Below are 26,833 nucleotides of genomic sequence, written 5' to 3' on the forward strand. Positions count from 1 at the left end.
AGAATCTGTGTCAACGTAACTCTGTACCCCGGACCAGCCCATCATCTGGGGTGAGCTGCTGAGGCTCCATCTGCCAGTAACAAAGCAGGGGGTCTACAAGAGACAGCTCCAAAACAACTGCAACAGAAAATATGACAAGCCTTGAAATAAAAACAAATGTGCATGGTTCAAGGATGCAGCAGGATGCTCAAAACCCAACGCTGAGCGTTCAGCTGTGCACCTATGTGGAACGTTCCTGTCTGCGATACAGACCACACAGCTCTCATTAATCTCCTTTAAGGTTTCTGGTGCTTGCTCAGTGGTTAGTTTAATCACAGAAGTTACTTAGATGCCTAGTTTTCTACGCATTAAATCCCCTTTTTGTCACTCACAATTCCCCAGAAAAAAGTAAGACCCATCCCAGTTCTGGTTCACAAATGCTGTGACAAATGGCAGCAACACTGGAGGACTTTCGAAGAGATGGACACATTACGATCAGCTGGTCTGACCTTGGCTGTTACAGCAGAGGATTTCTTTAGAATCCCATGTCTTCTGGTTCAGCTAGAGCCCATGTAGGAAAAAGATATCAAATGTGATTACTAATAGTAGCAGGCTGCCTAAAGGAGACAGACCACCAAGGTGGCAGCATGTGAAGGTGCTGCTAACACAGAAGAGCTTCAGTGATAATCCCTGTCAGAAGGAGGAGAAGCCAAACAGCTTCGCTGCCAAAATGTTCTAAGGTCCAAAACACAAGCAAGTGTTCTTACCCTAAAAAAATAAAAAAAAATCTTAATTTTTAAATAGGTACAAAATAAATAAGATCTCCTTGAATATAAACTGGCCTAGGCACACAGGGACTGACTCTTCCATGAAGAGGGCCAATAAATAGCTGCTAGTAAGGAAGCACCATTAGGGAATATTGAGGATGAAATATGCAGATAGAGAGGAAACGATGTTCCAGTCAGCAGAAATGAGAAGGTGGGTGGCACAACATAGGTAATTAGTGTACTTTGACCGATTCCTCTTCTTTTGTTTCTATCTCCAGTTAGCAAGACTGTTAAGTATTTGAAAAAAAAAAAAAACACAAAACAAAATTAAAAAAAAAAAATCAGCATGACTAAAAATGCAAAGAAAAGGTCACACACCAGACCTGGTTCCTTTAAACACTAAGAATTCTGTTAAAAATCTAGAAAACTTTGAATGTAGCTGTTAAATTGCACACTGAAAATACAGACTGACAAAATTATTTTTTGAAGAAAGCAGGTAGGATTTGCTAGTTTCTAGTTCTCATTGCTAGTTGCCATGAGAAAGTGAGAAGAAACTGCAGAAGCACCAGAAAAGTTACAAAAACAGGTGTCTGTTGATACAGATCCACCATCCTACTTAAACAACTGTGCCCTGGTCTTGTTAATCAGATTAGCCAGACCATGTTGTTCAAAAACAATCTGAGGCTGTAAAAGAAAAAGCATTGGCTGTGCACATCTCAAAATCTGTGATATTGAATGACTTCTAGAAATTGGTGGAGAAAATTGAAAAAAAAAAAACCCACTCACCTAAAGTTTGCCTTTCATTCTCCATGTCGTTGCTTAGGTTGTCTTCTGAGACATTGTCACTGATATCACTTACATAGGAATCATCATCTGATACCTAAGTGTGGGGTGGGGAAAGAAAGCAGCGCATGTCCTTCATTAAAATAACTCCACACGAACATCGGAATAATTACTTCAAAAACTATTATTAACAAATTTGGACTGTTTACACTGTGCTTCAGTAGTCCTGAAAAGTCCTAAGCAGGACCGAAAGGACAAAACTGCATTTGGGAGGGATCACCACCACTGACAATTCAAAAAAGATAGTGAAAAGATAGTTCATCTTCTTTGACCTGCACAAGCTAAGTCTTCCTTTCTATTAAGACCTGAGACTTTTAAAGAATCCTGGGGACAGGATAAAATGGATTATTAAGTTTCTGTATATATGGTATCAGCCCCAAGGTAACCTGTAGCTACCATAAACACAGGTATGAATATACACTTCTCTCATGCACTTCAGTACTTGTACAAGGACTCAAGGTGGTCAGCACAGTACAAACACTATCTACACAGGCCGCTAAGCACAAGCTCCTGTTTGGCATTTTCCTCAATGGGCAGCTAGGACTTCTCCATAACACTTACTATATTTTATTGAGCAGAGAAAACAGCAACAAATAACTACACATGAGGTACTAATTTTCAAAGGATTTCACTTAATGATAGTCATCTGATTTGCACTTAGAACTTGGAAGGACCAAATTTCAAGTAGCAGATAATGAATTACAGCAGAATGATGTCTAGTCTTTGGGCTCACACCTCATTTTCCGAAGAGCTGGCAGAGAGCAGGACTTCCTGGGCATCAAAAAATTCTGTGAGGGAGTCAGCAATAGACAGTCTGCTTTCATTGGAGATCTGGTGAACCAGACCTCTGCTTTCTTCTCTTGAATTTTCCTGTTTAAAAGAAACAAAATGCTCTGAGAGGAAAAAAATACCATTCATAAAAGAGCAAACCTACAGCTATAAAACTTAAAGGGCTGTAAAACACTGGGGGAAGATTGCACATGCTCCTCTGCAAATTCTTGAGAGGTAGCATGTGTTTCAAAGATGGGATTAAAGAAAAGACAGACCAAAAAAGAAGAAAGAAAGAAGAAAGCAACGCGCATTTAGTAAATAAGTTGTGGCACTGCATGTGCATTTTCCTCTTGAAATAAGATGTAAAAAGTGTAGTGTAAAAAATGAGTGATTTATTTATCAAGATATATGCAAGCATATATCCCCCAGACATCCCCCAAACCTGCAAAATTCCTTCCTCTGTACTACATAGTAGATTCAGTTTTTATTCTGATCTCAAATGAATTACTCTTCTCTTTATGCCAATTGTGCAGTGCAGAGGTGTGCACAATTCAGAGAGGCAAAGAAGGTTTCTACACAGCAGCAGTGTCTTCCTAGCTCTCCTCCTTCACTAGATTTCTTTCCATGCTGTGTTAATAGATCTAATCTGCACCTGAAGCAAAACCCTGCTAACCAGAAATAGCATATTATCAAAGCCAAAGAACTTTTCTCACTGCTGCCATATTAGACTGCCATGGAGATCTCAGGACCTTTATAATGTTTAAGTCCTGAGAGCTGCACAGATGGATAGTTAGAAGAGTTTCATAAGGTTGCCTACCAAAAGTGAGAAGAGCAACAAGCCTCGTTGTTGCATCCTGTGAACGCAGTAGAATATTTGGGGAGGACACTGCAATACTCCTTCCCCTCACAACTCCATCAGTGCTAAAGAAAAAGGCTGGCTGGCCAAAGGGTTGCATGTTCTGCACAAGATGATTTACTCGCTAGTGACGAGGACTGCCCTCACTATCGGAATTCTGCAGAGCTGCCTTCCAAGGGGATGGATGTTGTGGCAAGACAGCACCTAAGACGTCTGCTGAACTGGTAATAACTCACCATAACTCACTTGTGCTCATACAGCAGTCCTCAGGTACCTAACACTTCACCATTCCCACTCTTTTAGTACATTCTTGCCTACTTATCAGTTAGTCCCAGATTGTCTATATTTAATACAGCACTGGAGTGTTTTACTTTCAGAACAGTATACGCAGCAAGCAAATTGCACTTATTCTGACCAGTCTATAATTAAACATGATCAATTTTCTTTTGAAGCTGAAAAATTTTACTTGTAATCTGGAATGCTATTTAGGGTATGCTGCTAATTGTGGAACAGTAATGAGCCAAACTGTTAGCACACAGAAGCTGTTTCTTATGCACTCTTGATGTCAACCATCAAGAAAATAGGTGATCTCAACCCCCCTGTGAGAAGGCAGAAACATTGCCCTGCAAGCCAAAGAAAAAAAAAATCTATATCCTCAAACTTATTAAGATGAAACGTGTTCAGTCTAAGTCAATTTGCCCTTCAGCTCGATCCAAAACCATGTCATAGGGAATTTGTGAATGAAACCGTTAGAGGACTTCTTGAAAGGTATTTTTAGCATGTCTGCATGTGTTGTGCAGAATGTGTTTCAGAAATATTCTACTGCCATCTCAAGGACTTTACTAAATAAGAAAACAGAGAACTGCTGAGGGTAAAAGGAATGCATTAATGCTTCCCTGGCTGTCAGCCTAGGCACTGCTCAGACTCTCACAGGGTTAAAGGAACAAGCATTTGAATGATTGATCAACTATTTCTCCCCCCACAGTCTATGATCAAATCCCAGCTCTATTAACATTATACTAGAAAAAGTGAACAGACTGAATGACTAAATGCTCTATAATATAAAGAGAAAGAAAATAGTTTGTTATAATGGGGGAAAAAAAACCAATATGATACCCATTTAAATTCTAGTGGCAGATTTATAATAAATGCACAAAAAAATTACTGTATGAGTTAACATTTGGGAAAATCCATCAGAAACAACAGAGCCTTCGCTTCCCTCATTAGCACTATTAAGATCTAGACACCATGAATATAAATGCACTGAATCCATATGCATTCTGTGACTCTGGGAAAGCTGAAAATCAGCATATCTCAGACTGGTTCACTGGATATGTATGAGACACCAGGCACACACACACAGAACTGCTAAAGGGCTCTTGTCTCTGTGTCTCGCTTCCTTATAAGCTCTTGGACATAAAGCATCTGAGAAGCTAAATGAGACATGCGCTGGCCAGTCTCCTGGGCTAGTGGTATGAAGATTGGCAACAGAAAGAACTATGGAGTTTGAAAGTTAGGAACAATAGAGTTTGAAAATGGGAAAAAAAAAGAGAGAGAAACTAGCACCAAGGAAGCACTGGGGAAGCTCTGTTCATGCTGAGTGGGCAGCAGGCAGGAGCTGAGGGAGAATACAGGAGCTAGCAGCAAAAAGCAATGGAAGGGTGATCAGGAAAACTGCTTACAAGTCTTTAAAATTAAATATTACATAATGCATCATCCAAAATGATTCATAACCACGAAAGCAGCATCTTTTTGCTAACACAATACGCTGCGGGGAAAACATGAAGATCAAGACGAGATGCAGCTGCGCAACACTGTCTAGATGTAGGGGCCGGAGGTAACGGACATCACTAGGAGAGGAAAAACCATACCCACCTTCACCAAATCTGGACTTGATTTTGCATTAGATGCTGAATCAAGGATCATAGATTCGGCATGTATTCTGCGTAACCGGTCTTTAAGATCTGTGTTTTGTGCTATTGCCTGGAACATTTAACAAAAATATTGGGGCTATGAAGTTCTCTCAACTAATTTGAGCAGTGGCTTTCTTGTGCAAGAAGGGGAGAACAGCATTTAAAGTGAATAATAAAACAGCAACGTCATCAAACAAGCTTCCAATGGTTCAGCAAATTATTTATTATAAATGCTTCAACCCATGTTCCTTCTCAAATTGAAACTATTTTTTGTGCTATGTGAGAGAAAAGGACAAAACTGGAGAACAAGAGCCGCAGGGAGCTTGGACATTTCAAGTTAGAAGACTGGGACTATGGAACTGTTGCAAGTCACCAGGTTCTGCAAGCTGATTTATTGAGTTATAAACATTTGTAATGCATGTCGGTTGGTTTCTAGCTCCCTTTCCCTATGCCAGGCTAACCTCTCTCACTGTTAATTTATACTGTTGTCACCAGCCAAAGAGATGTTTCATTTTCCCATCAACCTGATGTACTAACAGTTCCTTCAGCCTGCTGCTGACATAGAAATACGTTAAATTTGGGACTGATTTGTAAAATGAAGTTATCTACTCCTTTTGCTGCTGCACTTCAACCACAACTGCGCTACTGGACTAAGCAAGGATGTAGAAAGCAGTTTGGAAGAGTGAAAGATAACCATTACACATGCCATTTTCTTCTCCAGAATTCCACAATGTGATTCGGTTCTGCAGGATCAAACTGAAACCAAGGAAAGCCACACAGCTGTTCTCTGTGCAGTTCGGAGATGGCTAAGATGAGTAAGATTAACTTCTCCATGAAGAAAGACACAATAGAATTAAATACAAATACATGACTTGAAATATTAGCATTGTATCTGTACACTAGTTATATATCAATATCACATTGCAATAGTATTTATGTTTTACTGCTTTAAAATTATACACAAGTATTCCTTCAAATTAGTTCTAGTAGAAATCTCTGCAGATATTAAAGGTGCAACAACCCATTTGTTCCATTTCAAGCACTGAGACACTCCTATGAACAAAAAGGAACTTTTCACTCACACTATTACAGGTACACATAATATATTAAGACTGGATAACAAATTAGTTTTTCCTTTTACAGTATCATTTTTATCTTACTTATAGGAGAGTTTCACCTTGCACATTTGGAGGGGACAGGGAGACCCCACCATGTCCAGAAAGAGGTGTATCCCAATAGCCTTATAAGAGAAATGATCAAGAGAAGACAAAACAACTTCTCCAGCACATTCTCACAATAGCTACTTATGTGGTCAGTCCTGCCCACAATAAAAGCTTGTATTAAAGAAATTACAGATTTTAACCATAAAAGGACTAAATCCCTCCCCCCGCCCCAAATCTCTAAATAATAGTCCCTGTATGGCAACATAACTCTAGCCAAGCTAGTGATTTCAGTACTTCCAGTACAGAAGTGATGGTGATGCCACAGCCCCTACAATACTCATTTTCATCTATTGAGTAATTAAATCCTCCTTCTGCTCCTCCACAAAACAGCTCTTGATGGTTGGAACAAACCGAAGACTTATCTACTGCCCACTTTGGTGATCTGAATCAATATTAGGACGTGGAGAACCCTTCCAATTACACCTCCCTTCACTTTATCCTCCAGATATTTCTGATTTCAGTATTTTTTGTGGAGGTAGTCTTGGGCTCAGGAACAACAGCAAGCTCAAAGCTGTGGTGGTGGGGAACGGGATTATTTTCTGACTCTGCATATGGAATTCAAATATAGACATTCACCATTCTCTCTGAGAAGCAATCAAATGAACAACACTATATATTATACCCACTTTTATGCATATAAGTGTGTATATAGCATATATAAAATTAAACAGTCTTCCTAAAAAGGATTTTACGACCTTCACGGTCTGCTGCAAAGATTTTTCTTTCTTCTACTGTATCTCAGTAAGAAAGTACTTTTCCCCATTATTTACTTTTCGAGGACTGTGTGTGGGTCAAGGATAGTGTCTCAGTGACAAAGAGGCAGAGGAACAGCTGCTAATTTTGACTACTCTCAAGCTGCCAGTCCATTTTGTTTTTTTATTCCTCACGCACAGAAAACAATCTGAAATTACCAACAAACACTAACAATGAAAGGCTTTCTGCCAAGGAACAATCTCAGAAATATGGAAAGTTTATCATATATTTCCAGAAGCCTTCAAAGGAACCTCTTCTCCTTGCCTACACTGTACTGCATGGTATGGGGCGACAAAATTCCTGCTGGCACCAGGGCTTTACAAAGACCCTTTGAATACAGTTACTATGCAACAGGCTTCTGGTCCCTCCAATTTCTGTGAAGGCAGCATGACCTCTAAAGGTCCAGGCAAAGAGCTATGTTATAAGCTAAAAACTCTAATCGCATATAGCTGTTGTACAGCAAAGGACAATTTTCATATCAATAAAATTCTAGTATTATCTATGCCACATTTACCAGTGCTTGAGTCACTGCTGCCTCTGACTGGGAATTTGCAGCATACACAAAAATGTTAAGACCATGCTAATGATGGCCCTATTACGCTGAGATCGGATCATCATATGGTTGATGAATCCAATTATGAAATTCTGGTCTTGAGCAACTATAAAAATCAGACCTACCAAGAAAAACACATTTTACAGAGCAGAATCTCTTGTCATTAGAGCTTTGCTCTAAGAGCTCCATTGCTGCTTTTAGGTAACTAGCAGATAATTAAGGTTGCAAGTCAATATAGACAAATCACACTTGCATCTGCTTTACACTATCTCAGTGCAGCATAGTGAAGCTCAGATGAGTTGGGACAGACAAGCACTCTGCAGACTTGACTTTGTGTCAAATAATGTTTTGACTACCTGAGTGCCATTTAAGAAAAAAAAAACGAAAAAGCAACCTTCCAGACTTGAGTGATTAAAACAAAATGCATGTTTCAGAGAGAAAGTAGACACACTGTTACAGAACAGCTCTCTGATACTTAGCATCAAAACATACAGATTATATTGCACACCTAGATAAATCTGTCATATCAGTGATTTCACAATTCCTTCATATCTTAAGAAAAAAATCCCTGAAAAGCACTGAATATAATACCACACTATGCTGAATACCGAAATTCTAGCAAAGAATATGTATTAAAGAAACAGATATTAACTTGTATAAAATTTAAGAGTGACTGATGACAATGACACTTGCTGAACTTCAGCACGACACTTACGGATGTTAAGGCATTCTTCAAGCCAACTATTTGTGCAGATGGAGACAGGGATGCATCATGTTCCAGCATCTGCTTCAGCTTCTCTCTCTCTGTAGATATGGCGCTGAAAGCTGACTTCAGGGTGAAGAAAACTAGAACCATTTTGTAAAATGTAACAGTTAAAACAACTATGAATTCTATACAGACAAGTAACATAAAACTTCAGTGAAACAACATTTATGGTGACAGAAACTAGAATCTAGGTTGAGAGATCCAGGGTGGGTTAAGAACAAGCGATATTAATCAAGGTTATAGAGTAGATATTTAGTAGCAGAAATGTTTATGGTGAATGCTACACTGTTGACTATATTAACCACGTTGAAAATTACTCTGATCATTTGTGACAGATGACGGCAAAGCTAACTAACCACATCTGCTCTTCACTTGTTTTTTGTTCCCCAATTAGCTTGAATCTTCAGACAGTCCTGATTATTTCACATTCATTTACGAAATTCAGTGGGGTAGAAAAGAGGAAATGAAGGGGGGAAAAAAACAAACAAGAAAAAAAAAAGTAGTCAAGAAAGCAGCTATGGCATTTACTGTGCTGTAGCTATGACAGCTATTTTGATCCCAAGCAAGTAAAACTGTGATGCTGAATTTGGTTATGTCGTTTGGGGATAAGGAAATTCCAGCTTGTTAGATGATTTAATGACTCAAAAGGTAAGAGCTTTAATGTTTAGTGTGTATGCTACACTGCTACTTCCGCCCCTTTCTGACTTCTTGCTGAATTGAAGCATGCATTTCAAACACATCATGCAAGCTGAAAGTCCCTAGATTTTTAAAATGCTGTGCATCTTTCTTATTGTCTGACCTTTGGAACTTTTTTTTTTTTTTTTTTTTTTAAGTGCCACAAGGAATAAATCCTTGAAGTAACAATGTACTCAGAAAATTTCAACATTGATCTATCTGGGAAATTAGAGAATTTGCAAGAACCCAATCAAAAATCTTGTTGTAAAGCCACAGGAACTAGCAATGAAAGATTCATCAATTCACAGGGAAGCAGAGAGATAAAATTTACCTATGAGTGCAGGTCTATATTCATGCCAGATGAAAAGGGTAAGAAAAAAGAAACTTTCATGCCTCTCTGTCATGCACACAGTACTAACCTGAACAATCATTAATCAACTTGAGCATCTAAGGTACCCTATTTTACTATTTTTATATATATATATTTAAAAAAATACACCTAAAGAGCATTTGAACATGTAAAGTATTGCCACAATTATGTCTCGTACTTCAACCTACTTCAAAAACTCTTTAACATCCTAATGTGGGAGAAAGATGTATTCATTATGATGCACTTCACATTAGCTCTTCACATGCAGACGACATGACCAGAATCCTCAATTACCTAACATGTCCTTTAAGAAACCATATATCAACTTAAATTTGCAGGAATCATTACAGATTAAAGTCCTAAAATTACATTTCATTTAATTTTTATCAAAAGACAGAGCAAAATTTTTCTTCAAAGCATTTTTTTTTCAGAGCAGCAATAACACTAAGCAACTTTGGTAAAACACCCTTTATAAATTGCTACTGCATTAAATAGCACCTAGTTAACTGTGCCCCAAATGCAGGGATTAATCTGACCAAAACTATTAAACAGTCATTTTGCTTAAGATGATATTGAGGAGATCTCGTCAGCACCTTTGGACAGATTTTGCAACAGCTCCCCACCACTATTTTTTTTTCAAACATACACCAGTTTTGACTACATTTGACTTTACAGACATTACTATCGAGACAGACACAGGCCTTATTTAATGGAATCAAGACACCACATCACTAGAGAGGAAAAAGTCGAGCAAAGAATGCTTAATGAAAACACCAGTCACCATTATGTACAAGAGGGGGGCAGAATCAATTCCAAAAGCTTTTCAGATACGAATGCACAAATGCCTTCCTTGCCAAGATCACTTAAACGATTAAGACATTTCTGGTGCAAGAGTGATGGAGCAAAGCATTGCTAATGAAAAAAGGGCTTTTGCAGAGAACAAATACTTCTAGTCAAGCTGCCCCGCTGGCTGCTTTACCCGATTTTACTCTTCTGTATTCACTAAAATTAGTTTACAACCATAGGAACCCTTACATCATCAACAAATCTGGACTGAGGTATAGTGAACCACTCCAAATATATAAACACACACGTGCTCATACACACACACAGTATAAGTTGCTGTTGCATTTATAGCAGCTGATTTTTGGACTTTCATCTTCTGGCAGTATATAAAATCAGTTTCTGGCACATAAAGCACAGGAAAGAAAGTCCTAAAAAGCCACTTAATGATGAAGCCATTTTTTCCCCTTGATTCAAGGCCTCAACATTTGCAATTCCTTGAGGAACTACAGGAAGAGGGGTGCATCAGGCTGTTTTATTATTATTAAACAATTAAACAGGAAGCAATGTCAAAAGTAACAGAAGATCTCAGAATCTCAGAAGGTGAGGTGATGCAAACCCACAAATGAAAGAAAATTTAGCTTACCTTTATGTGCAATGTGGAATAAGTCTTCTTGCATTTTAGTAAATTCTGATGATGTTTCCGAGCCATCAGAGTAATTTTTCTCCTCTACAAAATCTATAGTAGATAAATTAGGATTGGAAGCATGCAGTCTCATCGGTGCAGAAAATACTGAAGGCACCTGTAAGGAAGATACTCATACGTGACATTTTTACAAACTGTCAAGGAAGCTTTTGTTATCTTCCCTACTGGATTAGATGCTGGAGACACCAGAAAGGGAAGAACTGTCAGTTAGCAATAGGTTTGGAATGAGCGACAGCTGGCAGGTGAAATCACAGGTGCAACTTTGCACAAGATGTCATAAATGGAGACTTGACAAAACTCCACAGAAACAAGTCCTCAGAGAGCTATAGCATGCGCCTTTTTTCCCTTGCTTATAGATACCTAAGGACAAGGTGTCTAGAAAAAAGTTTTCACAATAGTTTTTCTAACTACGTCTAGATTTGCAGATATCTGCGCGGCTGAAAGCAAACAGCAACAACTGGATGCAGATTGAAAACATCTAAAAATCACAGCCAGTCTTCTGAACGAGCCAGCAGAGATCCTGATGCAGATTTCAAAGACATTTGTATTTGGTCTAAAGTATTATGATGAGCTATCACAGGAGACTACTTCAAAGGGACTCAGATTTCCTAAATCAGTAGGCTAAGAACTAATCACAAACAGTATCTGGAGAAAGAAGGTCTACAGAAAGGACTGAAGTTACCTGTAACATTCCTTTAGGCTCTTTCCCAACAACTCTGGATCGCCACCTCCTGTGTGTTCTTTTCTCCTTTTTAGGGCTTTCAAAAGGTCCAACCTTTTAACGACACACAGGACAAAAGTAATATGGTTTACCAAAGAACTAGAAAAGTTAAGAAGTAGAATTATCTTTACCCCATGCTCCTTTCTTTTCTCCCTTGGAATGGCAAAGGGAGAAGTTTTGTCCATTTTTTTAAACAACAAACCTGTATAGCATTTATAGCAGGTGCTGAATATGTCCTGTGAAGAACATCCATACTCTGTAGCAGCTGGTTCATTTCCAGTAAATAGGTGTGACAGTAGGAGAGGTCTGTTTTGAACAAAAAGTATTTTCAGTTTTTCTGAAGTAACAGACACACTGAAAGATTTTGTCCATTCACAGCTTAGTCTAATTTTGATTTCATTTGTAGCTAGCTTAAGCTATTCTTAGACAAATAGTACTAGATTACTAGTAATTAGATTACTAGATTACTGAATAGAAGACCCTGTATATACATATACCTGTGTGTGTGTGTGTGTGTGTTACATGCATATATACAAAATGTACTGAAATATTCAGGTTCCTTTAGCAGGTTCCAAAAATTGAGGCAACCACATTCAGAATTACTACTCTTTCAGACACAAGCTAATAGCTTGTCAATGAACAACCACTCCTTTCTTCCCTCCAATTTCAGAAGAAGCTTTAACTGTAATGACCACTTATGCTGTGCTTCTGTCATTTTCAGGGACAACCAGGGGATTCATTCAGTGTTTTCTGTGTGTGTGTTTTCTTTCTAAAGTTCAAACAGGAAGCAATCTCAGAAGTCACATAATTAAGTTGCGATTATGTAAAATCACAGAGTATTTTCAATTTCCTTCAGATATCCTTACCCCTTGAGCATTTTTCCATATCTTCAGAAGACTGTAGCCAAGATGGAATCCGGGACTCATTACTTGAATAGGAAAAAGACAAGCTACCTCCAGCTGATACTGAACTCTGCTTGGTCAAGCTGCCTGCCTGTTTGAGGAGAGCAGATATATTTTTAACACACAGTATTTTATTGCTTTTCGCAAATGTCTTGTCAACCAATGGTTGAGGCAGATAATCATTGACAAGGACTGAATTAACAACTTTAAAAAATAGGCATTAAAAGTATCTTAGGCATAGTCATTGGGCATAATGGCATAATGTTGGATATCATAATGTATTAAGAAAACTGACTACCAGTAGTAGAAAAACAGATACTGAAGGAGCACAAAATTTGCTGAAAATTAGATTTTGAGGAATGGCAAAGGTCTGCACCAGTTAAGTCAATTTACGATGATTACAATACCAGATATGGCACAGGACCAAGGGAAGACATTCTCTTCCTTCTCCACTCTTCCAAAAAGCTCCAGAAGATAACTTAAATGTAACATGCACGGATTTGCTGAAATATTGTTTTTTTGTGACAAAAACAAGACCTCCTAGATGCTTTCTGAAATATTACTCAAGGTCATGTGCCTTTAACAAGGATTTTGCTTGACAGTCCCCGATACATTCGTGATCACACATCTCAAACATGTAGAATCCACCATTTTGCAACCTCCTAGTAGCAAATTGCAAACTACCTTGTGTTCTGCAGTGGCCACTGACAGATGCTTCAGAAGGCACTGGAAAGTCTCCATACGAGCTAATTAAGCAGTACAATAAGTACTTTTTAATGGGAAAATATTCTATGCAATATTATTATCAGTTGATAGTGGCTTAGAATCCTGTTGTCTTTTCTAGAGTAACTGCAACTGCTATTTACCCAAAAGCCTAATTATTTTTTTAGACCTTATAAAACCTTTTATCTTTTGTAGCATCTATGTTAACAAAGTGTACAAGATAATTACATATTTTGTCAATATCTTATTTAAATACATTTTAAATACATTGTTTCCTCTGAACTGCCACTACATGACATCTTTACTCTAGGGTTATGAGAAGAAGCTGATGGGTAATTTGGTTCCTCTCTAAATGATATATTCTTTACATACTTGGTTACCTCTTGTCTCACCTTGTCTCAAAATCTAAGGTAGTTCTAGCTTTTAATCTACTCCTAGAAAATTTCCTTTATATTTCAGTAACAGCTGCAGTTGTCTTAGCTTTTTAAAACTCACAGTATAATGACCCATCTTGAGGTGTTGGGTAAAAATATCCATGTGACTATCCATGTGACTTTATTCAATATTATGATCCCTATTTATACAGTCAGATTGTCTCTTCAGAACCTATTGCATATAATCAAACTCTTTTCTAGAATTCACATACATTAAGGAAGAAGGAAAAAGCCATTGCCAAGGAACAGGGAAGGGATCAAGTCTGTACAGCTCCACTTATCATACTTTTGCCAGTATGGCTAAAATTTAGAATAGTGTCTATAAATAAGCATGTATAGACACATACATCCTCTCCTCCCAGACTTGAAGATTGACCAGGTGTATCTAAAAGCAAAAAAAAAAAAAAAAATGCAAAAAGCATTTGATAAAGAAAAGAGATTGACAGCAACTAGCATTAACCTAGGGTTGGTATAAATGGACAAACCTCCATCACCTTCAGTAAAGCTAAGGTGATTAACAGCTCCTTAAGAACTATCCTTTTTTTTTTTCCACATGAAAATAAGCAGGAATTCTTTGCAGTGCAAATCTAGATTAATAAATTAAGGGTGAATGCAAATCTTTTATGCCAAAGAAGAAACGGTTACCGTTCCTGACAGCGAACTTGCTGAAACTTCAAGTTCCAGTGAGTTAAGTAACACACAGCTTTCAGCTGCGTTGGTCCCCCAGCAGCACACGTGCTTTTATTTGGACGGCACAGGCATACCGACACCGCGGGGTTTGCTGTCGGCTGCTTTGCCCTCGGCACGGTCCCCTCTCCCACGCGGCCACGGTGCCGGGAGGCTCTCCGGGGCCTGCAGGCGCAGCGTGGGGCGCGCTGGGAGCCGCAGAGGTGCCGGGGCGGCGGGAGGGCTGCGGGGCAGCCGCAGGGGAGCGCGGCCCCGCAGCGGGACTCACGCCTCTTCCTGCTCACCACATCCCTCCTTGCCGGCCGCTGGCAAGGAGCTGCGCGGCCACACGCGCGTGTCTGGGAACGCTCTTCCCCAGGGGCAGTCCTTGCGAGGGACAAAATCCCTCCAGTGTCCTGGAGACAAACACTAAGCTCCACAGAGCAAACCGAGAGGCTTTAGAAATAAGGACGCTGCTCTAATTAACGCAGCTGTCCCAAGAACCAAACAGCAAGTTGTGCGGCAGTAGAGCTGTGGTTCTGCACGGTTAGCAACGTGTCCTTTTGAAGTCAGGGCCACGCGCTCAGGCACAAGCGGCTGCCTGAGGCCTGGCAGCCTGTGCTGCAGGGCAAGGAGGAGACACGCCAGCACGTGAGAGGACTTCCCTCGCTGTTCTGCTGCTGTCAGCATTGGGGCACACAGTGTGGCATGTGGGAGCAAGACTAACTGGTTGGTTCCCGTCACCTTCCTAAACAGCCAGGGCGCTGACTGCTGGGGCTATGGAAATCCTGTCCAACTGACAGTAGCAGTGGTGGCCTTTAGCCAAAAAGGAGCACATGGTTGACTGAAGCCACCCAAACCACATATCCACTCACAGCACAATCCTTCTATTTGTTTGAAGGATGCTTCCACCTCAGTTAAAAATATAAATGCTGGCCAAGACAATGACTCTAGAATAATCCTAACACACTCCTCAGCAAAGCACAGTCTGATGAATTAATGTAAACAGCGAGCAGTCTTGCTACCCAGAAATACAAATACAAAACAAAGCTGAAGAAAAGAAATCTAGCTGCATGTTCTGCTGTGCCCCACAGTAACATTCACCTGCACATATTAGACAATGATGCACACTTCCAGTTCTATAACATCTTATTGTTTCAGTGAAGTAAATTATATTTTCATGATGACTTTTAAATTTGAATATTAAGTTAGAGTCTTCATAAGTTTTAGCAGCATCACACTCAAAATGATCGGGGAGCAATTCTATAAATATCATTTTGCTCTTGACATTTAGATCATAACTTGAATCCAGCTGCAAACTTCCATTATGTTCTCTACTTAATAAACACAAGTTGGGCTAATTTAATCCCCGATGAAAGCTCATTATCTATAAATAACAACCATTACCTTTCTACCTGGAGCAGAATCACACACACTAGGGACTGAGTCCGCAGTAGAAGACACAGGGAAGAAAAGATTACTGACATCGTGGGGAAACATGGAGATTTCGTTCTGACGGTACATTCGGTGGTGGCGAAGTTTTGCTACCCACTCATCAAACAATTCCTGAGATTTCACCTACAAGAAATCTCACGTTTTAGAACATTCACATTCAAAATGGTTAACAATCAAACAAATCAAAAAATTCCTAACGTATTTTCTGCCCATTAGGCAGTTAGCCTGACCAACTTTTACCGGCAAGACATCAGTTAAATTTTCTGATGCTTTAATGGAATTTTGATTTTTGGTGAAGGATTATCACCATATTATCACCTGCCAATCAAACCAATTCATTACACAAAAAAGAACAGCTTCTCTGTACAGAAAGCTCTGCAGATAGGATGAACAGCCTGACAACACTACTGATAGTAGAACCAGTTGTGCAATAAGGGCATAAGCTTTGCTGAAATGATCACTGAATGAACAAGGCTGCCCAATATGAGGCATCTTCCAAGATTCTATTCATAAGATAATTTTGTAACAGAGTTGCTCATCATGGGACAGTGCAATAAGGTCTCTCAAATTATGAAGTGTAAAACTAGTTTGTTGGGGCTAAAAACTAATCAGGATTATAGGACAAATAATAAACCTCCTACCACCAAAAGAGAGAAAAAGCTGATGGGTGAGAGAGAGCAAAAGCACACATTAAAAGTGAGAGAATCTGCCTAGGCCTTTATACACACTTAATATTGTTATACTCTCACAATTTAGGGAGCAAGATTAAAACTATCTGGAAGACTTACCTTCAGATGATATATCTGCTCTTCTGTATCCAAATCGATACATTTTGTTGATTTCTTTACAGACATCACAGAAAGTCCAACATCAATACAGCCATGAAGCTTCCCTCTTTCTATCTGCATAAGTAAATAAATAAAAACAATTCCCCAAAAGAAAACAAAAACAAAAAATAGCATTTACAATAAAACCACTGTGATTACTCTGGAATGGAACAAAAGGACAGACATTAACTGCTAGTGCCATCATCCCCTCCAAATCCTCTTTCTTCAACCTTATATGTAGAATTGTTGAAACTTTATTTTCACTTCCCAGCAATACAGAAATAATAATATTTGAGATAAAACACTTCATTTACCTTATAATGGCCTTAGATGGTTTAGGACTACTTACATCAGCTTTGCATTTAGAGTATTTCAAAATCCCTCTGTCCAAAAAGAAGTATCTCTATAAGAAGAAAAGCAGAGAACTCTTAATTATTATTCTTTTTTAACATCACTACACAACTTACATATTTCTGAAGAGAACACATTCTCTACTCTTAAATAATATTTTGCAATGACAACATATACCATGCAAGGCACATTCTTATGGCATTAAGCTTTCAAAGAAAAATATCTTTCCTACCTTGTGCCAGCCTTTCAAAGGCCATTTCCTCTTTTTCAGCAAGCAGCCTTCCTGCTTCTGTGGTTCTTGAGTACAATTCATTGCTCCCCTGAGCCCTTCTACAATTTCCCAGCTGTCCTGCTTAAATAGAAAATACAAACCTAGCTCTTATTTTCTTTTCAAAGAACAGAATTTACAGAATTGACAGGAGAGGTTCAAGGAGAAGGCTGTATGTAAAAGAAAAAAAAAAAAGGATGTTGAAACCTAACCTTAGATCTAACCTTTTTATTATTTGTTACATATCTCCCAAGAGACTAAGTCTTTTAGACTGAGAGAGACAACACAAACTAAGCAAAATGCTATTTTTCTGACACCATCTCTTGCAGGATGTACATGCTTATCAGAATTATATAGATATAAAATATATATGTATCTACTTATACGCAGAGTGCATAGGCACAGGCTAGTCACAGTTCACAATAAAAAGTTTTCTGCTGTCAAGGGCAGAAACAGCCTCTGCTAAAAGGACATATTTTGTAGGTTACAAGGTAGAAATAAAACACTGTGAAAGCAAAGACCTTTCCTATAACCTTCTTTTGCCTGTAGTCAGCAACTCAATATTTTGTGTTTTGCTGAGAGTTGTTGTCTCCCTAAAGTAAAAAGATTAAAAAATACATACAAACGAAAAAGCCAGGGAAGCAATGCAAATACTATGAGGAACACTATGTAAAGGCAGAGAATGAACAATCATCCAAATCTTTAATCTAAAGATGATCTCTCTCTGATATGAGCAACTCTTAAATGAAAGACCCTGCAGCAACACACAACAGAGAATAAACTTGGTGATAGTTTTAAAGTTCTTGCTTATGGAAAAACTGCTATACAACAATAAAACACAGCAGTTAAACCTCCTGATCTGAAATCTCACTCTCATAAATTATCTTGTCAGCTATCACAGGAACTAGAAATTATTATTAATTGATAGAAAATTGCAAATTATAACGTGATTGCTGCATATATGAAAAAAGATAGAACACAGTAAGCTGCAGAATTTAATAATGTAAAGGACTACTAAGGGATGTAAAGAAACACCAAAGGAAAACAGACCTCTACCAGCTAAGCAAATATTTGCAAGCTTCTGTGTAAATTACATAGGGAAGTATTTTCCATCAAACTCCATATTTACTCTTCATCAAATACACTTGTTCCCATTTAATTTTGTTAAGTGCAAGCATTAAGTACAATAGGTTACTCCTAGGATCCTTAGAAGGGGGATCAAAAATAGTGAGTAAAAAGTCTGGTAACACGCTCATCACTAGAGTAACAAGGCACACCTGCAAACTGTCCTGAAACACCAATTCATTACACTCTTATTTGCACTGTTTCATTATTACTGTCCTTGTACCACGCTTCAAGGAACCAGCTGTAAGGACACTCTGCTTCCCTAGACGGGGGTTCATCCTTCCAGCACTGCACAACAGGACACAGGCTTTAGGAATGCAAGGCCAAGCAGCTCCCATTATTAAACACCCTAGAAGAAAACCCAGCGCTGTTCTACCACCTGTACGGAAGCCAAAATTGCAGCTGTCCTAGATGAACTTGTTACCATAACACACATCCTGTGCCCTTACAGAGTTTGGTTTTATTCTTGGCAGTTTTGTAATAAGTAGTGCCTTTATTCCAACCAGTTTGGAATATTTTTGTCGGCTACTTAAATACCATTATTTTCAACCAACAGTCACAAATTCACATTTTCCCCTATTGAAAATCAGACGCTGTGCTCCATATTCTCTACTTTTGATCCTTCCTTAAGTGGGACTCACTTGTAATTCCCAATAATCATCAGCTTGTTCCTGCTTTGACACCAATTACCAGGATACCAAGTTGGAAGCAGAGAAGTTACTCAGAACCAGGAGGGAGTGGGTTGAAAAGAGCACAAAACCCATTGGGGCCGAGCCTGGGGCTGCATCTCCAGCCCGTGAGCTCAGCGCAGGCTGCAGCGGAGCCCCCTGCTCTCGCCGGCTGCTGGTGGCCAGCAGCACAACACGGCAGGGCTGTCCAGGCTACAGCTTTAAAAACAAAGCAATTCTACCATCTCTTTCACCATAAATGGAAATATTAGACCACTAAATGGGTGTGGCTTTGGATTTTTTTTTCTTTTCATTTGAGATCATTTATTAATCTTTATATTAATCACAAATACTGAATGACATCACAAGATGCTAATTTTGATCATGGAATACTGTTATAAAACTAATAATTTTATAAATTCCTATAAAACTATGTAGCATGCAACAGGTCATTGTGCATTTTGCTCTCTAGTTTTCACTGCAATGAAATCCCATCGCTGTATCACTGCCTGGAAAGCCCATCCTGCCCCCACAGCCTCTTGCCCAGCACCCCCCAATGCGGCCCCGGGGGATCTGCAGGATCAGCAGCACCCGCAGCCCCACAGGCACGAGAAGGAAAAGGCATTACTCCATATCCAGGCAAAGCTCCGCTCCCATCCAGCTCCCAAACGAGGGAGCAGTGGCAATCACAGGGATTTATCTTTCAACAACTTGCTTCCCTTCACTACTGGGCAGAGTCTCGGTTACACAACCTCACCCCAATTCGCAGCATTAGTGCAGTGCCAAGACATCCTTTAGGCTGGTGAGCTGGAAGCATTAAAAAAAAAAATCTCCATCTCACCAGCTCACATTTTCATGCAGTAACTAGACGCTTCCTGGCCAAGAACAATAGTTTATAGCCTGCAAAATGGAAACGCTGCTTGTAGTGCAGTTAACAAATGAAAGGTTGACAGCGTTTGCTGTCTGGGGCAAGAAATCAATTTTATAATTCACATTAACTGAGCAAGAGCTATATTGAATGCTACAAAAGGGTCCATGTGTGGACTAAATTCCCTCTCGTTAGGAAGCATGTTCTAGTAAATGAGCCAATACAAAAACTAATCTTGGCATTGACCGATTTCAAGGCAGCAGCTTGGAAAAAGGTAAATATTTTTTAAAAGTGAGAAGGCTGAAGGGTTTTATAAAGAAAGTACCTACAGTTTAAAAAGAAGGATGGGTTTTTTTGTTTGTTTGTTTGTTTGTTTTTCTCTCTCTCTCCCCTCTTTCTTTACATTGGCCAGAAAACCTTAGAAGTTCTTTCGCCTGATTCTGCCAAGAGGAGCTTACAAGGCAGGTAATTTCCATTGCTTTAGCTAAAATGTGTAAAACCGCATCTCCCACACATATTTTTTCCACTGAAAATTAATCTGATAGCAGTCAAGACTACTAAACAGTAGATCCTTTTTAATATTGTAGCATTAAACCTAATGAAGCAAGTTGCTTTAACATTGGATCCAATTCCCATGGACTTTTGCTGTATGGTTGATGCAGCCCTCACTTTCTTTTCCTGGTCTCCATGGGGAGAAAGACAAGGTTTTGTAATTAATTAATGTAATTAATTTAATTAATGAGTTTAAAAAAAAAAAAAAAAAAAAAAGGAGAAAGAGCTCAAGCTTCCCACTAAGCGGGTCCCAGCAGAGACTGAAGGCCTGTCCTAGGGTATAGTTACATGTCAAGCTCGTAACACTGCATCTCAAATGAGAAAGTTTCCAACTGACATTTCCTGTTCTCTGGGAACCACAAGCTTTCTGAGTCGCAAACTTTAGTTTTCAAGCTTTAGGAAAAGTTTGGGACGTTTTAGAGCCAGCTGAACTAGATCGGTTAAGAAGCACAAGGGCTTCTCTTAATTAACCTCCAAGTTAGCCAAAGAATGACAGGAAACAGTAGAGAGAATTAACAGTTTGGGGAAATTGTTAAATAACCACAACGCTGCAACAAAACAGGCATTTATTTGGTCCTGTATCACAGCCATGTAGCCAGAAGAATCTTTCTTTTTTCCTGTCCAAACCCCTGAATTCCCACAATTCTTAGAACACTTCTGTGACTGTTTTTGGATCCATTCTGTTCTTCATCACATAAGTCCTGCAAGATCTTAATCAATATTTTAAAGAAAAAGAAGTTTTAGTTGCTATTGTAGAGACCAGCTGCAAAAGAAAACTGCTCATTCTCTAAAATTAAGGCAAATGACTCAGGCTGGTTTATTATCATCTGTTCTCATCTGTTTGAAATCGCAGAGGAGCAAGTTGGAAATACAGGATTTCCTGAAAGCTGCTGGAAGCATTTCGATTATGCTCCATTTTGCTGATTCTTATCTCACAGCAAGGAACTGAAAAAATACCCCACATCATAGTGATAACAGAAAGGCCACAGCTGAATGGCGTTAATAACACTGATATAGGCCTGATGCCCAAGGCAGTACAGTCTAAGGGTTATGACACAACAAGAGATTTTATAATACTGCAGTGGGCTAATATCTGCATGATACAATTGCGGCCTTTGCTGGCTGACACAGGACTCCCAGTCTAGGCCTAGGGAGGGATATACTGCTCTTACTACCCTCTGATACAGTGGTCCTCCTTTCAGATCAGCATTAGAAAGTTGCATGGTAATTATTACTTGGGTTATATCTGCTATGGGGCTGGAGAGAAAAAAAAGAGAAAATAATAATAATTTTAAAGAAAGGATGCAAACCACACACCATGGTCTTCAGAGATAAGTCTGGCATTAGATAACTCCAGTTATTTTATTCAACAAACTAAAAGCACCCTGATTTTCTGCAGTATTCTGTACCATACTACTCCCCAAGGCCACAAATTATTTCAGCAGAAGGAATGGAGTTAAGGAGTCTGAAAGGCTCTCAGACAGATATTTGCTCCTGTAGCTCCCTGGACAGAGCAGACGAGAGCGCCAGGCTTTCTCCCAGTGTAAAATGCAGTCAGTTGTACCGCACATTTTAAAGTGCCAAAAATAGAAAGCCGCTTTGTGGAGGATAAGGGTTTGCATCAGCTGCAACTAAAGCATTTATTACGGTTCATAAAATTGGCAGAAGTGATTTAATTTTCTTTTTTAGAATATAAGACTTTTTTAAGCAGTTACTCTGTCATGAAGCTTTTCCCTACTGCATCTATTTAAAAAATTGGTTAACATATTAGACTTTAAAAATTACTCCCGTAACAGATGTTCCTTTGATCACAGGCCAATTTCAATTTAAAGATGATCAACCACAGCTTTCCTTCCTCACAAAACAAAACACAGAGCTGTAGCTCTGAGGAAATCACCCCTTCATGTGAGTGAAGCAGAGTGGGGTAGAAAACAGTGCAGGGTGGAAGTGGCAGAAGCCTCCCTCCTGCTATGGGAATTTAAGGTCAAGGGGAATTCTGTGGGAAAAGATTAACTGTCCGTGTCTTCAGGTCACTCTGCAAAGGTGCTGCACCTGGCAAAGACAAGGACACTAAAACTGGCAGAGGAAGAAACGGGTCTCTTGGAGCCCTGCAGCTCTGCTTAAATCTGCTTCTGTGTCACACCCGACCAACTTGGGCATCACAGGCCTCTGCTTATGCTCCAGAGCATGTGAACATGGTGCTCTACAGGGAGCACAACCAAATTTCAGCAGCCATACCTGATCCCACAATGATTCCACACCCTGTCTCAAGGTACCTGCTCCTGCCAGTGCATACCTGCCATGAAGCTTTTTTTTTTTTTTTTTGGAGAAAAAAACCTAGCATGGGTCCTTTACTCCTGAGCTTTTCACTGTTTCTTTCCACTTAATTAGATATAAAGAATTGCCTTGCTACACAAGCAGCACAGTCCTTTGGCCAAACAGGAAGAAGCACCCAGGCAGATCTGTTGTTATTTAGCAAGCAAAGAAGAGCCCGGTTCTGCAGGTGCCCAAGAGGGGTACAAATATTTGCAGTAAGTGTAAGGAGTCTTCTGTGGAACTGAAACGCAAAGGAAAGAATCTTATATTTCAGCTTCCACTCAGTATACAGAAAAAAATACTTGCATTGGTGTTAAATTGTATTCTTTTCTGCCAGGGCTTGCAAATGAAAATTCTGCTAGAGCTAATTGTGCATACGGTATATTTTTTTAAATTTGAATTAGGGAATTCTTACTGTTTTTTTTGTTTGTTTGTTTTTAAAGTTTTACAGAACTTTATATTGTTGGTTTTCTCTTAATAGAGTACCCAAAGTGTTGTAATTTAAATGAACATGCAGATGAAAAGGTCAAATTAACCTTATACGTGTAAAGCAAGGGTACACTTAACGAGACACAGACCTTTATGAGTTGCAAGACTGGAAGCCACTTGGGAGCAGAAGGGAGAAGCGAACTGTTCTTCACCCAAATGACTGCTTGTCTGGGCTCGTGCATCAGCCTTGTGTAGTGCTGCCTCTGCTAATGCTAACGGCCTCTCTTTCCACATGGAGCAAGGATAACCATTTATCAAAACATTCACTGAAACATGCTACCAACCCAAAGTACAACTAATAAAGAAATCTTAAAAACAAGGGAAAATAAGCAGCACCAAGTTCTTTTTCAAGTAAATATTCAGGCAGTTTGCAGATTGTATAGGATATTAAAATCGTTGTTTTCCACAGCAAAACAGTTTGTTCTGCAAACTGCATGACAACTTCAATGTGAAAAATCAGTCATGTGTAAAACAGCAAAAGCATCTGGGAATTCAGAGAAAACAGCAGCAGCACAGCCATGCACGTAAACTGACAGCTCGGGAAAAATAAAATCATGATTTAGAATTAATTGGTTTGTATTTTTCCTTTCTAGATTTAGCTAGATTGAGGGAAGACCTCTCATGACTTCAGCAAGGGCTGGGTAGGTGTAAAGAAAGTTCTAAGCATCTAACCTGGGCAGTTACCATGCTTGGTTCAGAAAGGAGAGGAGAAGGTATTGCAATTGCAAAATCTCTAGCAAATATTACAAGTTCTCCTTAAGAAATGACAAGAAGGAAAACATAAGCCTTAAGAAACACATGTGACTTCTAAAAGAGTGTTCCTACATTCTCTGCTTGCTTTACATTGGACAAAGCTTTTAGCATTACTCGGTGATCATTTCACAGCATAAATAACAACGTGAAGTCCCCCAACTTCTGCAGCTTGGGTCTGTCATTGACAGAAGATTTGGACAAGTTACTGAGCAGAAGCACTTCAGGTTCCCTAGATGCAGAACTAGACTATTAGTGTAACACTTGGTGCTGCAATGACTAATCATCACCAGAAGAGAAATACTGAAACATTAATCACGCATAGCACAGGAAGCAAAAACTGTGTTGACTTCATAATATGTTGGGAAACAACCCACTTTATACCTCAATTTAAACTGACCTGATAGGTGCATGAGGCAACTTACCATCTGCCTGACCAAAGTAAATCAACGTATATGTACCAAAATTAAGAAGTTGCATCTCTCACCTCTGTCAGCTATACCTTGCATTTCCGTACAGGCTAAAAAAGGCTACAAGTCTGGAAAGAGACAAGGTGATGTTAAACCTGACTAATTTTTTCCCTTTCTGCAGAAGGTGTGAGAACTTTTGGTCCTTTGGATAAGAAAGGGGACTGGCTAACAGTGCAATTTCTGGACCAGGCAGCTGAGCTATTCAATAGATTCGGTAGTTCAGTGGAAGTAAGGGGGCTTTTTGCAGAAATTCCCTTTGCATATGTGCTTTTACTGACTACATAATTTAATAGCGGATTAAGTCATGCTTGTGTAAATCTTATTATTAAAATACCATATAACATCACTTGACTGGCATTAGCTGTTGGAACAGACAGTACTAATGTCTCAAATTGCACTTTATTTGAGGTTATATCATACTGAGAATAGATAAATAATATTGCAAGAAACCAAGAGCACCCTGAAAACAAGGATTTCCTAGCTCAGAGTACTAGAAATGCATACCATTTCTTACAATTACAGCACTTTAAAAGGTAGAACTTATTCAGAAATTTGCTTGTCTTTCCAATCGCGTGCAGGGCCAGAAGTCCCCAGAAAAGCAGGTGCTATTTTGAAACACAGCTGAGGTCTGCAAAGCTTTCAGGGCACTTCATTGCTCAAATCCAATTAAAATTTCAACCAGAGGCTCCACTAAGGCAGCATCTGCACAAATAAAACTTTATGCTGAGCACACTGCCCACACTCTTTATGCAAGCATGGCTGGTTCATGTTTAAATCTTAACTCTCAGTGTGGCTGCAGGTCATTTTTTCTTGTCCACACACAGAGTCATCCTCAACACAGTCTCACTAGTCTGGTAAAACCACCGATAGGCATAAATTTTAAAACCACAAAGTTAAAATAACAGTGTAAATAACTTCTGCAGAAATCAAAGCATGCTTTTCTTTTTTCATACAGTATCAGGCATCAAGATACATCATGCTACACAATTTCTCAGCTGCAGTTCTACAGCACAGACCGGCACTTTTGGCCACACTTTCAGTTTCGATAGGGGCTCTATGTCACGTTTCAGAAAAATTGCATTCTTTTTCACACCAGCATACACACCTTTCCCTGGAAGCTTGAAATAAGGCAGAGCACATGCACAATATTCTTCCATGGAAGTGGCACATTTTAGGGAAGACTGGGGATTTCAGGGTGAAAGAAACAAAGCATCTTCAGAAGCAATGTTGCAATACAAAAGCAGCACACAATGAGATAAAATTCTGAATTAACTGTTAACCATTCCAGTGGTTACAAGTGCCTGATATCTAATAACATGTGTTTACTGCACTTGACTGAAAACAAGAAGCTGCCAGCAGCAAAAACAGAAGGAAAGACAGAAACATGATAAAAGAAACAAGCAACAGGAAAACACAGTTTGAGAGAAGCGCTTGTACCCAAAAGCAAAAGTAACTCCCAATCTCAATAATTCTTTTAGCCTGGGGTGGGGGAAAAGTAGTTTTACCTGACGACTTCCTTGCTTGGAGGAGCAGCTGCTTGTACTCCTGGAAGGAGACAACATTTTCTGCGATGCACCAAGGCTTTTCTCTTCATTCATGATTCAAAACAATTTGTTTCACATGAACCCAATTACAACACTTTTAAAAGGGCATTAAGCAAATGTATTGGAAGACTCCTGAGAAAAATGCAGGACTCATCCTTTGCCCAACACATGATCTGCATCTCATGGAAATTCCTGAAAGGAAAAACAAAACGAACAGATTAATCAAGCACAGTCTCTTACTGTCATCCTGCAATAAAAATTAAGAAATCACAATAAAGCCTTTGGTAATATAAACTGACTGCATTACTGTACACCATTAGAAATGAATTCAACAAATGCTTTAGGATAATTTTCAAGCCTCAAACAGGAACAACCACCAATTTGGGTTCTAAAGGCCTGCTTTAGTCATCATTACTTATCCAGAACACAATAGAAGTACAGTATCAAGCACATTTTAAAAGACTTAAATTCATAGTAAAAAAAAAAAAAAAGATGCACCGAATACAGTTAGTATCCATACAAAAAGGTTGGTGCATGCTCAAAAATCAGAAAAAAGCATCTAAAAACAAACAAACAAACAAACCCATCCATCTATTAGATACCTCTTTTCCCAGTTCCTTAATACTAAGGTCGCGTGGCTTCAGGATGAAGGGAATAAGAGGGACAGGCTGAAGTAGAGATCACACAAACTCAGCTACCTAGAGCTCTACACAGCTAATTCTACCCACAACTCATCCTACCTGGAA

General features: G+C 39.2%; 1 protein-coding gene across 2 annotated transcripts in view; it reads right to left on the reverse strand.

The window, feature by feature from the left end:
* The window catches only part of OSBPL3 (oxysterol binding protein like 3), an 83,970-nt gene that overhangs the window by 16,255 nt on the left and 40,882 nt on the right, over positions 1-26,833 (reverse strand). Inside the window, exons 2-14 of one of the 2 annotated variants that reach the window (XM_088519699.1) lie at positions 26,049-26,279; positions 17,270-17,386; positions 17,036-17,089; positions 16,648-16,761; positions 15,812-15,982; positions 12,546-12,672; positions 11,882-11,985; positions 11,641-11,733; positions 10,899-11,055; positions 8,374-8,504; positions 5,092-5,199; positions 2,325-2,459; positions 1,533-1,626 (exon numbers count right to left, since the gene is read on the reverse strand). In XM_088519699.1, coding sequence (XP_088375825.1) covers positions 1,533-1,626; positions 2,325-2,459; positions 5,092-5,199; positions 8,374-8,504; positions 10,899-11,055; positions 11,641-11,733; positions 11,882-11,985; positions 12,546-12,672; positions 15,812-15,982; positions 16,648-16,761; positions 17,036-17,089; positions 17,270-17,386; positions 26,049-26,141 — 1,498 coding nt within the window. In that variant the 5' untranslated portion in view covers positions 26,142-26,279. The remainder of the gene's footprint in view (positions 1-1,532; positions 1,627-2,324; positions 2,460-5,091; positions 5,200-8,373; positions 8,505-10,898; positions 11,056-11,640; positions 11,734-11,881; positions 11,986-12,545; positions 12,673-15,811; positions 15,983-16,647; positions 16,762-17,035; positions 17,090-17,269; positions 17,387-26,048; positions 26,280-26,833) is intronic. The other variant, XM_088519700.1, reaches the window with a different exon arrangement.

This window comes from Tinamus guttatus, unplaced genomic scaffold, assembly GCF_059628265.1.
Source record: "Tinamus guttatus ecotype Peru unplaced genomic scaffold, ASM5962826v1 Tinamus_guttatus_pri_ptg000067l, whole genome shotgun sequence".
Classification (NCBI taxonomy): domain Eukaryota; kingdom Metazoa; phylum Chordata; class Aves; order Tinamiformes; family Tinamidae; genus Tinamus; species Tinamus guttatus.